Below are 15,578 nucleotides of genomic sequence, written 5' to 3' on the forward strand. Positions count from 1 at the left end.
CACGACGCGACAATCCCCGCAAGGATAAGATGAACCAACAAATCACATGGAATCATCTTGTGGCCCATCCGATCACCATTATCACCATGACCCATCCAGTCACCATGTACAATGAAATGCATGAGCACACTCTGACTCTATCCACGACAATCATTAAGTAAATGCATATATTAAAAGATTCCCCATTTTTAAAACTCATTTAACTCTAACGATTTTCACAATAATCATTAAGTTAATTATGCAGATATTAAAAGATTCCCCATTTTTAATACTCATTTAACTCTAACGATTTTCAAATTCCACACAGAGCATACTCAAACATTTATTTTCCACCACACACATCAAATTTAATCCATAATTTACATTAAATTTGATCAATTCAAAAACCACAAAATCCACACCAAGTTCAATCATTAATCACCACAAATTTCCACAAAACTCAAACATAACACTTGTCAAACTAATTTTCACAAACCACAACTCAAACACATTAAATTTATTTTCCTCAACAACACACATAGATGAATCAAATTCTTTTTCCATGAAAACACTAATCAATTTCACCAAAAACCCAACTCCAAACTTTCACCCATAAAAGCATTAAATTCATTTTCCCCAAATCTACACTTCAAACCCAACAAATTTATTTTCCACACAACCACAAATAAGTCCCTAAATGCAAACTAAAAGTTTAGAAGGAGCCCTTACCTTATCAGTAGCTTTAACGAGCGATTATGGTACCTTGATTAATTCCGGTAAAAACTTTGTTTGCGTCGTCGCTTCCAAAGTTTGTTCACTAGCTCCGTAGCGGGAAGATGAACAATTTTCCCTTCTATCTCTTCACAAAATGAAGCTTAGATCTAGAAGAAACGCGAGGGTTTGTGTTTGACGGTTTTGAAACCCCTAACACCGTTTTTCTTCGTTTTCGAATCAAACCACAAGAATGAAGTTGAGGAATCTTTGTTTTCTAACCCACCAACCCTTGGTTCCTTTTCTTGAAGAAAAAGAAAGCAAAGAATGCAAAAGAAGAAAAGAAAGAAGAACGAGGGAGATGAACTCGCGAGCAGGGAGGAAGTTTCTCTGTTTCTGTTTTTCCTTTCTTTTCCTTTTCCTTCTTTTTTCCCTCCAAACATATATATATTAATTATAACTTAATAAATATCTAAAAATATCTAGATATTTATCAAAATTACCATTTCACCCATAACCTCTCAAACCATTTGATAAAAATATCTACTATCGTCGCAACTCAATTGACATATACAATTTTCAGCAACCCGATATATTTTTAACAAAACTGCCCAGAATTAAAATCTTCGTAACCTAAATAAATTATTCATCGACAAAAGATTCACCGTACTTAATCTAATTTATTCATCGACGAATAATTTTAATCGGGGCATCAAAAGATATTTTTGGCCATTAAACTCACAAAATATTAATAACTTGGCTAAAAAGCCTCAGAGTTCAATACCAAAATACATAAATTAGAATTTAAAACTATGGGTGTTACATTTCCGAATTTTGAGTTTGTTCGGTTGGATACCAAACTAACAAAATAATATCATTCAACTAAGACAATAGATGAGAAAAGAGGAACTGAATACTTAACTAGAGAATTTTCACTAAGTGTAAGAAATTTCAAAATATCTTTCTATATATACACAACGAGATAAAAATTACACTTTCTTGAAAATAGAAAAATACTTACATAGGGAGAAACCATACAAGAGAAACTAATTTTTTTCTCTATATTTTTTCGCTAAATCTAAACAAGTTTCGGTGCTTCTTGTTGTGCTACTACTTGATATTAAAGATAATTAATGTATACTTGCCCAAGATGCTATTTATACCAGATACAAACCAAGTTTACTTACATTTAATAGCACACTACTTGAAAATGCAAAATGTAATTTGTCTTTATATGCATCATGGGGATGTGGGTATGATCAAACACCACAATTTTCCATGCCACAAAAGGGGCTTTACCATTCACAAGCTTCTTCTTTGAAAAATTGTGGGGTTTGACGGTAGTCAACTCCTTGTTGCTATGTGTGTGATAGGTAATATGAGCCTCAACACTATATAAACTTATCACCATTGGTTGGACTTTTCATCATTGGTGTGAATCTTCTACATATCCAGAGTTCCTTCCTCCACTACTTCTCCAACAAAATGATATTGAACTTTTGGTGCTTTGTTCTTTAATGATATGTTGGATTTCTTAAAATGCGCAAAACACTTTGATTGTCGCAATACTCAATAACTTTATGTTGCTTGTGTCTAGTTCCTCCATTAACCTTTTTATCTAAAAAAATTTCTTGCATGCTTTGGTAGCTTCCATGTTCCCAGCCTCTGTAAGGGACAAAGCTATTATAGTTTTTAATTTAGATAACCAACTTACTTCTCCTCTTGCAGATGTAACCACATAACGAGTTATAGATTTTCTTTTATCATGATCACTTGCAAAGTTAGAATCAACATAACCCTTGACAATTAATTGTGATCGTCCAACACCTAATGCAACACACCAGGTTCCTTTAATGTATCTCAATATTCTCATTACAACATTCCAATGCTCTTTACCAAGATCCGCCATAAACCGACCAACCACTCTTATTGCTTGCAAAATGGCAAGTCTTGTACATATCATGACATACATAAGGCTTTCCGAGCAAATTGCGCCTTCAATTCTCAGACTTGATCTTTGTTGAGACCTATTACAAACATGTTGTCAACATACAACAAAAAAATAAAACAATCATTATCATCAAACATTTTATAGTACGTACAATGGTTTGAACTTCGTCTGTTATAATCAAGGCTCATTATGAAAGAATGAAATCTCTTGTACCAACATCTGGGTGATTGCTTTAGATTGTACTAAGAATTGGTCAACCTACAAACCTAGTGTTATTTTCCTTCTTCTTTAAAACCTTCTAGTTGGAGCATATAGATTTCTTCGTCAAGCTCTCCATGAAGAAAAACAGTCTTGACATCTAGTTGTTCGAGATATAAATCAAATGCATCACACATCTCCAACATTACTATCAAAGTATTAAGTCTTATTGTTGGAGAGAATAGCTCATTGAAGTCGATACCATTTTCTTAGCATATCCTTTGAGCACCTATCTTGCACGATATCGTTCCATTTGATCATTGTCATCATGTTTTATCTTGTATGCCATTTTGTTCCTAATGCCTTTCCAAACTTTTGGAAGTTCGATAAGTTCCCATGTCATTTATATATAAGGCTACCATTTCTTTATGCACTGTTGGCATCCATTGAAAAGTATCTAGATTGTTCAAAGTCTCTTCAAAGGTTAATGGTTCCCTTCTGTAGTTAGAATACATTATTCATTATGGCATGCCACAAATTGTCTAAGTTCAAAAATGGTTTCTTTGCCTGAGTGTTGTTCTATGAACATTTTCATCATTGACTTCAATGTTTCTTGTTATTTGTGCACTGGTTTTTTCTTTAGATAAACAACAATCTTTAGATTTATTCCTCCATCTACACTATAGAAGACTCTTTTAAATTTTTCTTTAATTTTCTTCTAATTTTGCAGTATATATTGTGCAAAGACTACGCCCATGCGGGAAGTAGGATCCTACAAGTGATATCAATCAACATTGTTAGCATAACCCAAAAAGATACATTTCCTTGATTGTGGGTCAAATTGTTTCTTTCTTGGGATTTGTACATCACGTGCACATGACAATAAAATATTTGTAGTGAAAATAATTAACAGGATTTCTTTTCCACATCTCCATTAATGTCTTCAAATCAATCACTGTTAATGGTGATCAATTATTACATAATTGGCAGTTTTAAATGCTTATGCCTGGAAAGATTTAGGCACTCCTACTATTTTATCATTACTCTTCTTCTATCTTGGAGAGTTCTATTCATCTGCTCTACTACAAAATTATGTTTAGGTGTATGTGGAATTGCATATTGTCTTACAATACCTCCCTTTTTCAAAATGCTGAAAATTTACCATGGATATTTCTCCTCCATTATATGTCTTGAATCATTGAATTTTCTTCTCCATTTCAAGTTCTACTTGGTCTGAAATAGTCCTGAATAAATGAAATAATTTTTTTTTTGCTTTGCTTAGAGATTTTGTTGGTGACTCCCATACATCAGAATGGACCAAGTCCAATATGTATTTTCTTTTAGTAGTTACTCCAGAAAACTTAAATTTACGTTGCCTGCTTATCACATCGTGCTCGTAGAATCGAAAATCTATCATCTTGAGCCTGTGAAGGAGATTGCCTGTTGCAAGGACATTCAAGCCACGTTTTGACATATGGCCTAGTCTATGATGCCACATCATCGTTGTTTCTTCTTGGCTTGTTACTGTAATTGATTCATTTTCCTCTCTCAATTTATGTCCCAAAAACATATATAGATTACTTGTCATTTTTTCTGCTTTCATCACCACAAGATTTTCTTTCACTTCTTTCAATATGCCATTCTCACTATTGATATTGAACTCAAGGTCATCCAAATTCTCAATAGACATTAAGTTTTTCTTCAATCCTTTCCCATGATGTACTAATTGTTCTTTGTAAATAGTATAATCGTGCATTTTTAATATGATTATAATGACTTTATAAATTTCTAAGGTTCCTATGTACATAGATCCTTTCGATTTTCAGATACGATTATAAGCGAAAAACCAATCTTAGTGAAGTCAGGTGCCATGTTGCACCTGAATAGTTTATCCCAACATCATTCAGTCATTGTTCGTCTTTTGAACTAGTTGTTGCTTTGCAAAACAGGATTTATCTATCACCTAAGGTATTTGTGACACATCGTTGAGATATTGAAGCATTAGAAAACTTCTACCCATTCTTCTTATTATTCCAACACATCTTCTTTAAGTCCTTTTTAATATCAAAATTGTAGCATGTTAAATTCCTCCTTCTTAGAGATTTTATTCTACCATGACTATGTCTCCCACTACTTCCACATTCCATTGACCTATCTCTCATTAGCTTCAATCCTTCTACTTCACCAATATTGCCATCCATTTTATTCAAACCTATGTGCAAATTGGCAACCATGTTGCCATCCATTTCATTCCACTTTTCATCAGTGATGTCTACAAGTATGGCTTCTATTACATCTCAAAAATTATTTTTCAAAAATGGTTCTCTTATCTTCAGTTTCCAAAGTGAAATGTTTTTCCCATTGAACCTAACTATCTCAAATTTTGCTACCATAGATTTTTCAAAAAATAATTTTTCAATCGTCCTTACTTATACAAATTTTCCATGAAGAATATTGTATGCTAGAATAGTGGCATTTTGCATAAAGAGTACTGTATGCTAGAATAGTGATCACAATCCCTAAAAAACACACCAAGTAAGGTCCCAAGAGAGAGAGAGAGAGACAATCACCTTTACATCTTTCTAATGAGAAATAACGATCATGAATTAGTGGCTCTAATACAACTATCGCGTACGAGAGTAACAAAATAATATCATGAAGCTAAAATAAGACATAAGAAAAAAGGAATTGAACACAATATTTAGGTGAAATGGAGTAATAAAGTGGTACGGGAAAGTTGGAGTGATAAGGAGGCCATGGGTTCATCTCCCCTTCTAACAAAATTAACAATTAATTACTGACATTGACTATTTCAAAAAAATGAATATTAAATGGAAAATCCAAAACAAATAAGGTAAAAAACTAGGTGAAATTTCACTAAATGGACATAGTTATATAACCCCTCTCTAAATACGAAGAGAGAGCAAACCAAGTTTCCTTACATGGAACAACCCACTAGCCTATTGTGCATCTTGAAACTTGTCAATGCATGCAACTTTTCTTTACATGAATCGTGAACATGTGGCAATGCTTGGTCCCAACAATTTTGTCTAGTCTCCAAATTGGTTTCATTAGTTGGAAACTGGTATTCATCACCAATTCATCATTGTATAACTTATTAGTACAATAATATTCACTATATTGCATTTGGGATAGTTAAGGTCAAAGATCATTTTGATAATTTTAGGTCTAAGAACGTTGACAATATCTTAGGACTAAACTGCACTAGAGATAGCCAAGCCTATATTTCTATCGTGGTTGTTGGAAACAGTCAAAGGACAAACATATATATGACTTCAAATAGATTGTAATTGTGGTCGAAAGAAATTTTTTGTGATTGTAGCTTCACATCCAGTTTATCTTAAGAAGACTAAATTTTTGAAGTTAATTGCCACTTCATTTAAGAAAGTATTCTTAGGCGTCCAGAAGACTTCTTTTGCAAATTCAATGGATCTTCTAGCAAATATGTTCAATTAGCCTTTACATGGTGTGATAGATTTGGTAGGGCTTCAAATTGTAAACCATATCATGTGATGACAAAAGGGAATTTGATAAATGAATGAGAGTGCCTTTTGATTCCAACTACTATAGAAAATAGAAATATCTTACAATTGCAATTCATGAGAAGGAACATTCTTACAACCTCTCTAATATCTCGTGTTACCTTTGTAAAGATGATTTTTTTATAAAAATAATATATAAATAAAAAGTACTGGACAACCGTTTAAATGGAAAATAAACAAAAAGTTAAAAGTAAAAGTTAAGTACAACATGTTTATTGTTGTAAAAGCTATAGGTGATTGGCTCCCAATAAGAAGATGCACCTTGTTGGTATAGTTACTATATATCAATCCTTATAAGCCTTCCTTCAATTATATAGTCTAATACCTACATGGACTTAGGATCCCTCTTATTCTGATGTAATTTGGTTCATTCATGTGCCCCTTTGCCTAGAGTCGTCCAAGAGCCGCTCATTGTATGTGCCTTGTGCTATAGTGATCTTTCCCCTCATCATTAGCCTTAAGTTTTACATGCCCACCAACTTCCGCTTGGTTCATCCCCGAACCACATAGTATTGGGAGAGGTATGTTTTGATACCATTTGTAACATCTCAAACTACTTTAAGCATTTTTTACTGCCCCTAGAAACTAACATGAGTTTTTCATCATGCTTTGTCCTCACTAACATACATCCTTAGAAAATTCCCAAAAGGTCACCCATCCAAAGAGTGCTCCAAATCAAGCAAGCTTAACTATGGAGTTCTTATGTGATTGGCTCAAGAAAAGAAGATGTATCTTGTTAGTATAGATAGTAAATATCAATCCTTATATTCAACCATATAGTCTCATACCTACACGGCCTTAGGATCTCTCTCATTCCAATGTGATTTGGTTCATTCATGTGTCTTTTTCTCTAGAGGCGTCTCAAAGGGTCAATCATTGTACGTGTCTTGTGCATCGACGATCACTCCCTGCCTCGTTAGCCTCAAACATCACAAAAAGTCACATTCTTAGTCAAGAAGGAATACTACTTAGCCAAGAAGAAAGACCAATTTCTTAGTCAAAAAGTAAGGCCACCTGCTAAGAAAGAAGAAGAAGCAAAATTGAACTTCTCTTGGGGTGTTTTCATTTATTCTATAAATAGTAGATGATGGATGAAGGGAGATTTCATTCCATATTAAGAGAAAATTACAACTTTCATAATATTTTAAGAAAACCTACAAACATTTCTAGTACATGAAATTCTTAGGGGTAAATGGGTTGTTAATTGTGAGAGACTGTGAGTTATTATAAATCCTTTGTGTAAATTTTCCTTTTAAATAGAAAGTTTTGCAAAAGCCCGAAGACGTAGAAAGACTGGGCTAAACTCTGATATCGATTCTTAGGTGATATTATTCCATTTTTTGCTTCACTATAAACATATAATGATTAAATTTTGCATTGTTTCACAACAACGAGTGTCAAAAGCCTTGCTTAGTTTTTTAGAGACTATCTTGAGGAAGTCAAATTCAAGTGGGAGTGATAGGTGCAGACGAAGGAAAGGTGAAAATTGAAAAGAAACCAGCACATATGAAGGATGATGATTGATAGACAATCCCTTGGTGTTATCTAATTAATGTTATCTCGTAATGTTGCCTTTAACATTGCAAAGGAAAAGAGGACAACAAGTCTTACGACGTCAATTAAAGTTAATTTGATGAAACGAATTTTATAGTACATGAGGTGCAACAACAGTTCAACATCTCAAATAATTTAACCTCGTCACAATCTAGTTGAATTTAGTTGGAATCGAGTTTGACAATTAGGTACAAGCATTGATACTTTTGTATTCCATACCAGATAGTTGGAATGTTACTAACACAATTGTGAGTAGCTCGTAACGAAACAAAAATTAAAATTTGATGATTTTCTTGATTTGGTTCTCAATGAAGAGATTCAACAAAGTGAGTTGGATGAATTGTCATCTCCCGGAGTATTACACACAGAGTCAAGATGGAAAGTTCAACTAGAGTAAATAGACGTAGTAAATAAAAAATCAGTGTAATTTTCATAACTTGAAAACTATTTGAATGATGGAATTGTGGAAAGGTGGTGCACTACAAAAATCGATGTAATAGTCCATGAAAAAATGAAAAGGCAAATGGTAAGAAAAATGCTGCTTCAACCTCAACAGAAGGTGGTGCACAAAAATGCTATTTAGACTCTAAAGCACTCATTCATGCTATTTTGTAGAAAAAATTCTTGGAGAATTATGTCCCTGACAATCTTTGTAAAGTTTACCTTGGTAATGAAAAATATTGTGAGATTGTGGGCAAAGGTGAAGTGAAAATTAAGTTGAATGGTTTTGTGTGAGAATTGAAAAATGTCAAACATATGCTTGGCATAACAAAAAACATAATCTCAATGGGCCAATTTCCATTGACAACTATACAATTGTCTTCCATGGTGATGATTTTAAGATTTCAAAGGGTAGAATTGTTATTGCTCGTGGAAAAAAGAATGTCACTCTTTACAAGACAACAAGAGCGTACCATTTTATTGCAAATGAAAATCTCAATCTATGGCAATAAAGACTACGCCATATTAGTGTTAATATTAATTTAATGTTTGATAGGAGTCTATTATAACATCAACAAATGAATGTCTTGAAGTAGAGAAGGCGGTTTACAAGGAAGGGGGTTTGAATTGTAAATCTCCCTATTTAAAAATTTCCTGAAAATACTTAAAAATTCAACTCAAGAATGATCTTGGTTAAGAAAATAGAAAACGACGAACGTTCTTGGTTTTTACCAGAAAATTGATAACGTTCTTGGTCAGCTTAAAATCAGAAATTCAGTTTATATTTTTAACTTAAATGATGAATCAGACTTAATAAATAAGGAGATAAGAGAAAGAATACCACACAAGGATGTATCTTGGTTCACCCAACTCGGGCTACTTCCAGTCCTCACAATTGTGAGATTTTCCACTAAGTGTTCAAAACAAAGAACCTTCTTAGTTTTACAACATCTAGTTCAGATCAACCTTGATCTGTTCCAAAATTCAATCATTTCCACCCAGAAAGAGATTAATCAGGTCACCTGTCAACCTTGATAGGATTTCTTACAATCTACCCAAACTATACTAAACTCTTATAGTTCGAGTTTTACAATAATGATGAGATTGTTTTGTTAGAATCTAAGATATGTCAACTTTTGTTTGAGATTCAATTCTTTACAAAAAATTCATTAAAAATAACAGAGTAATGAAGAGTGATCAGACTGATTCTTCATTAAGTAATGAGAGAGTTTCAAGTATGTGAATGTGAATGATTTTTATGAGACTTGTTAGCCCTTGAACTTCTTTTTTTATTTCATGAGCATTGGTCTTCCTTTTATAGGCGTTTTTATAGCATTTAATAATGGTCAAAAGAGTTGTTGGTAATGATCTGTCAGTTTTGACTTAAAACCAATTTATTTTAATAAAAACATTCCAGCCTTTGATTAATTTTAAATTCTATTGGCTGGGCTGAGTTCTTCGATTTTTTATCAGATTTCCTTTGAGTTCGATGATCCTTTGTACCTTAGATATGCTTGTTAGTGTCTTTGATTTTATCTAGAGTTTTTATTTATGCTAAAACAACTTGTAAAATGATGTTGAACTTCTATAGAATGTTAATGAAAATTCTGGAGATTGATAATCAATCTGGAGTCCTAATCTTTAATCTTTCTAGAGATTGATAATCTTTCTAGAGTCCTAGTCTTTAATCTTTTTGGTTCAATCTTGAGAATTTTGGATGTATTCCTGATTAATCTGGATGTCTTGTACATATCAAGATCGTTTATCTTTCTTGACAGTTTAAACTAGAAAAGGTTCAGATCTGTTTGGTATTGCTAACTCGTGATCTTCTCTCTTTGTGACTCGAGTAGTTCCTTTTAATTTGATCATCACAGTTTGTTCCTTGCCAAATGCTAATTATATAGATGTAAAATCTAGAGGTTAAAAATTCTTTTAACTAGTGGAGATTAATTGGTCTTGGGGCTGCGATGATCAGTCTTGGTCCTAGAGAACATTCTCCATTTTTATAGATTTTGTCCAAAATGTTCTTCTTTCTGATATGTTCTGTTTTTATCTTTTATTGTTGATTTCTTTGCTTTGGTTGAGTCGTATCTTTGAATTAATCTGCTCAAAAGCTCAAGTTAAATAAACATAACATTTAGAATCATAATTAACATTCTTAATTAACCTTTGTTTATTTTCATCAAAACTTAAACTGAGAGTAATTGGTCTTGGGGCTGCGATGATCAGTCTTGGTCCTAGAGAACATTCTCCATTTTTATAGATTTTGTCCAAAATGTTCTTCTTTCTGATATGTTCTGTTTTTATCTTTTATTGTTGATTTCTTTGCTTTGGTTGAGTCGTATCTTTGAATTAATCTACTCAAAAGCTCAAGTTAAATAAACATAACATTTAGAATCATAATTAACATTCTTAATTAACCTTTGTTTATTTTCATCAAAACTTAAACTGAGAGTTTGTCTTATCATGTCTAAATATTGGTTCTTGACAAGTTAAAAAATTGGATTCAATATTTTGTCTGATGTTTCGAGGATGGAGCATATTTGATGCTAACACTTCATATCACTTTCGTGAATGAATTAATCTATCAAATCAAGTGTCGAAAGGTAAAAATGTAGTAGACTATGAGACTCATGATGTAATATTTTATAAAAATACATTTAATGCAATAAAACAAATGCCTAAATATTTTCAAAGTTAAATAAAAATGCAAAGAAATTTTTTTAAGATGGAATACAATGGATTGTGAATGAGTGAATTCATGATCTTGAGAAAAATCCAAGAATACATGATATACAAAGCACATTTTAAGAAAATTCAATTATTTGTGGTGAAAACGATCTGCGCAACGTTTATAAAGATTCTACATATATATATAACTACATGTAAAAATAATTAAATTGAAGATCAAGGCACTAAGCGAGGAAATAGAGTGTTAGAAAGTAAATAAAGTAGAGAAATGCAATAAAGTAAGGTGCCAAAATTTAAAACCAAGAAAGGGAAAATTGTAGAAATGAAAGTGGCATACTTTGAAATAACAGATAATAGACAATCCTAATAGTAGATTTTGATTTATGAAATTGATTAAGTAGTAGTTAAAACAAAGCTCTCAAAGACTGTTTATAGAAAAATGAACCTAACATCTAGTGGCGTTGACATGACCCGCATCACCAGTCTAATATTTACTATTGTTTGACACAACTTCAGGTATTGTAAAGTTATAGGCTTCAATGCGTGTTTCTAAATTCTAGAATTTTAGGAAAATCAATTTGGTAGGTCTTGTCAATAAGACCCTTATTCAAATTTTCCTAGGTCCACATGTCCGAACCTTCTCATTTCCCTTCCCTTCATATTTTTCTCTTTTTGACATTATTAATTTTGTCACTCAACAATGAGTAAGAATAATATAAAGATCATGCACTCAAAGGGAAAATTTCCAAATATTCGATCAGTAGAAATTGCCATATGTAAAGATTATATTCTTGGAAAACATAAATGATTCAACTTTCAAATAAGTGGAAGAAACCCAAAGAAAGAGAGACTTGAGTTTGTTCACTTTAATGTTTGCGGTCCAACGAAAGTTGCATTCATTGATGAGAAGCAATACTTCATGACTTGAGTTGTGGGTATTAAGAGATTGTGACTATTTGTAAATACATTGTGTAAATTTTCTTTTTAAATAGAGCCTAGCAGTAGTTCGGAGACGTAGGATGAATTGGTTGAACTCCATTATCAATTCTTGTGTGTTATTGTTCCATTTTTCACTTTCACTATAATCTCACAAGAAGGAAATTTGGCATAGTTACCTAACACTATAGGCATCTTTACATGTTGCAACTTGAGGGGAGTATTTTTACATGTCCCAAGGATATCATACAAATGATATAGCTTGAGGGAACTATTGATATCAATCATAATTAGCATTTTATGTTTTCTTTCTGTTACAATTCTTACTCATGTCTTAATAGTCTTTCATATTTATCATAGATAACCTCGATCGCATTGATTTTTGACATCAAAATTAAAAGACTCGACATTTTTTTTTGTAAATATATTTAGTATCATTTTGTAAATAATTGAAGATAATTCATTCAATTATGACATAAGTATCATGCAGTGAAATTGTTGAAGAAAATTTAAGGTTGAATCATTGCTTTATAATGTTTCTAAACGTGACCATATATTTTCTTAACATACGAGTCCGTAGAAGAATCTGCATTTCATTTTTATGAGGTGTTTTATAACCATTCTATGGTATATTAAAACTGCAAAATAAAGAATGATTATTATTTTAATATTTTTTGTACTTGTACTTCTTTATTTGATTCACGATGATCGAAAAATTTATAGTTGGGTTTATCCTAATTCTTCTAGCTGTTTTTTGTTTGTGGTTTCAGGTATTAGAATTTTTGAGGATATTGCCAGTCACAAGGTATGTAATGTATGTATAAGTTTTTGTTGGGCCTTAAACATATTATATCTTTTACAAGTGCTCTTTTAATTTGCATATATTTCTTCTTTTATTTTTTAGGATAACACAAAATGTCTTACTTTGAATATATGTAATTATTCAATTTTAAGTGACCCGAATTTGGTGATAAAAAATATAGTAAAAATCATTTTAATGCTTAAGAAAATGATATGCAGTATAGGCATCATACCAGATATACAACTTTTGTCCCTAACATGATCATTTTTGCTTTAAGATTCAAATAATTTTTTTTATAGTTTAAAAATTCGAACATGGTTTTAAATGTAGTTGCGATCGCGGTTGCAATTGTCCAACAAGCAAATGAGGTTGATGCAGAGTTCAATTTAAAATCATTACTTCAATATTTTTTATTGTTGAAAGGAAGATAAAAGTGACACGTTAACTTTGTGTGTCATTTATTCAAAACAAAGATATTTGTACATATGAAAAATAACAAATACAACGACCAAATCTTGCCTACTTAAGGAAAGAATTCGCGAAAAATATATTGTAAGGTGACGATTACTCAAGCTTTATAAACAATATTCAAGTTAGGCACTTAGACTTAGGGCCTAATTCAATCTCGTGAAACAAACTAGTTAGTTCAAGACTAACTAAGCTTTATAAACACTACTTAGATTGTACCCTTAATTTAGTTACAGAGGGATTTTATCACACAGTATATTTGGTAATCTATGTACGTACCATACTATCACTCACCCTAAAATAAAATTTTTGAATTCATGTATTTTTTTCTCATGTTTTACTTAACTTAACAATTGTTAAATATATTCTTAGATGCTCAAAGGGAGCGTCACATGTGGATTTACTATTCTACCCTTCTTATGCTCTTTTCAATGAAATACCTTTTACTTCTAACGTTTTAGTGATTGTTGGAACCAATTTAGTTTCTTTATATATAATAAAAATAAAATATTTACTAAAAAATATATTGACAATTGTGTTTTATTATTTTATTTTATTTATAATTGATGTTCATATGTACATCAAGTCTATTTTTAAAGATAGGTCAAATGTTTTTTTAAAAGTCTTCAAACACAATAGACTCTTTAATAGGCCAGACCATGTTTTTAAAAAGGGGCATAAGATAAAGCCTTTGACACATGATAAGTCAAGTCCAGACTTTAATTTTTTAAATTAGATTTGATTTATTTAAGCAAAGTCTGACTTAGCCTGACCTATTCCCATCTCCAATTATGTTCCCTTTTACTCTTTTTCTAAATTTCTAAGAGGACCTATCCCTTATACTTCATTATAATGGAATAGATAGGTGTGTGTGTATTTTATGCTTTGACATTTATAATAGAATAGATAGGTGTGTGTATGTTATATGCTTTAACATTTTTTTTTATGCTTTGTAGAATGGTAAAGGTATCCTCGCTAAATCGGTTGGTGTTATTGATGCAACTGTAGATAGTGTTTTTGAAGTGTTTTTAAACACTGATAGAAAGAAAAGATATGAGTAAGCTTTCTATAAGAGAGGCTTGATTGGATTAATAATATCATGCGAAAATCACTCATTAATATGATTAATTTTCAGGTGGGATATGTTGATGGGTGACTTAGAGTTGGTAGAGTCTTATGATGGGCATTACGATGTTGTTTATGGGACATATGATCCTAAGTACCTAACTAGGTAATCAATGATTGTTAACATCAAAGGAACATGGAGCTAGTTTCATTCAAACTACTGTGATGTAATCTTTGTTTAACATTTAAGGTTGTTTATTCATGAATTTCTATTCCATCCTAATCCAGATGGCACTCAAAGCGAGATTTCATCTTCTCTAGGCAATGGTTTCATGCACAAGATGGAACATACAGTAAGAATTTAATTTTTGTATTGAATTTTCAATAGAAAAAAGTTTTTAAATTACTTATCAAACTGAAATAACAAATTTGAAGAGAAGTTTCTCAAATGGAGTTTCACATCCACCATTTTTAGCACAACAGTACTTTTCGTAGCCTTAGATTTCATGAATCATCAGAAGTGATTCTTTTATTTGTTTCCTTATTTTTCTTGGAATTATATTGTATTCAGAATAGATTCATTTAGGCTGACATATATTATATGTTTAATTTATGCAGCTATCTTGCAATTTCCAGCAATACATAAGAAAAAGCCGCCAAGATTAGGATATCGACGAACAAAAATTAATCGTAAGATATATTATTTTGGTAATTTAATTTCAGTTTGAGCACAAGTTTTTTGTTTGGGTTGTTTCTATTAATGTACGAAAAAGGCGTCGAATAACATAAATTTGTGTGTTTTCATCTCTGATGCTATTTTTTTTTTTTAATAGAAACTACTTATATCTAAATCTTTATTTGAATTTTGATTTAAATATGTCTTTAGTCTTTGCAATTCATGTATTTGCAAATATAGAATCATTTTAAATGGTCCCTTAGTCCAACTTCTGTTAAAAAAATTCTAACACGGTTAAGTTGGCGTCGACATGTTTTATAATTTTTTGGATAAAAAACAAAAAATATATTAAAAATTAAAAATCTAATTATGTTTTCAAAAGAAAATCAAAATTGAGAACCTTAATTTTTTCTTTAAAGACGGTGTCATGAATGAATTCAATGAAAACTCAAGTGTTCATCTCCTTCAAAATAATCAAGCAAAGCAGCTGATACTCTTTTTAGAGACTGAATGTTGGCTATATGTCCAGTTGCAAATTGAGTT

At 31.5% G+C, this 15,578-nt stretch overlaps 1 protein-coding gene across 1 annotated transcript in view; it reads left to right on the forward strand.

Annotated features, from left to right (window-relative positions):
• LOC101499820 (protein ENHANCED DISEASE RESISTANCE 2-like) overlaps nt 1-15,578 on the forward strand; it is a 37,604-nt gene that overhangs the window by 8,514 nt on the left and 13,512 nt on the right. Inside the window, exons 8-12 of the mRNA XM_004488200.4 lie at nt 12,795-12,829; nt 14,251-14,351; nt 14,430-14,525; nt 14,648-14,712; nt 14,978-15,049. Of these exons, the coding sequence (XP_004488257.1) occupies nt 12,795-12,829; nt 14,251-14,351; nt 14,430-14,525; nt 14,648-14,712; nt 14,978-15,049 (369 nt within the window). The remainder of the gene's footprint in view (nt 1-12,794; nt 12,830-14,250; nt 14,352-14,429; nt 14,526-14,647; nt 14,713-14,977; nt 15,050-15,578) is intronic.

Source organism: Cicer arietinum, chromosome 1 (assembly GCF_000331145.2).
Source record: "Cicer arietinum cultivar CDC Frontier isolate Library 1 chromosome 1, Cicar.CDCFrontier_v2.0, whole genome shotgun sequence".
NCBI lineage: Eukaryota > Viridiplantae > Streptophyta > Magnoliopsida > Fabales > Fabaceae > Cicer > Cicer arietinum.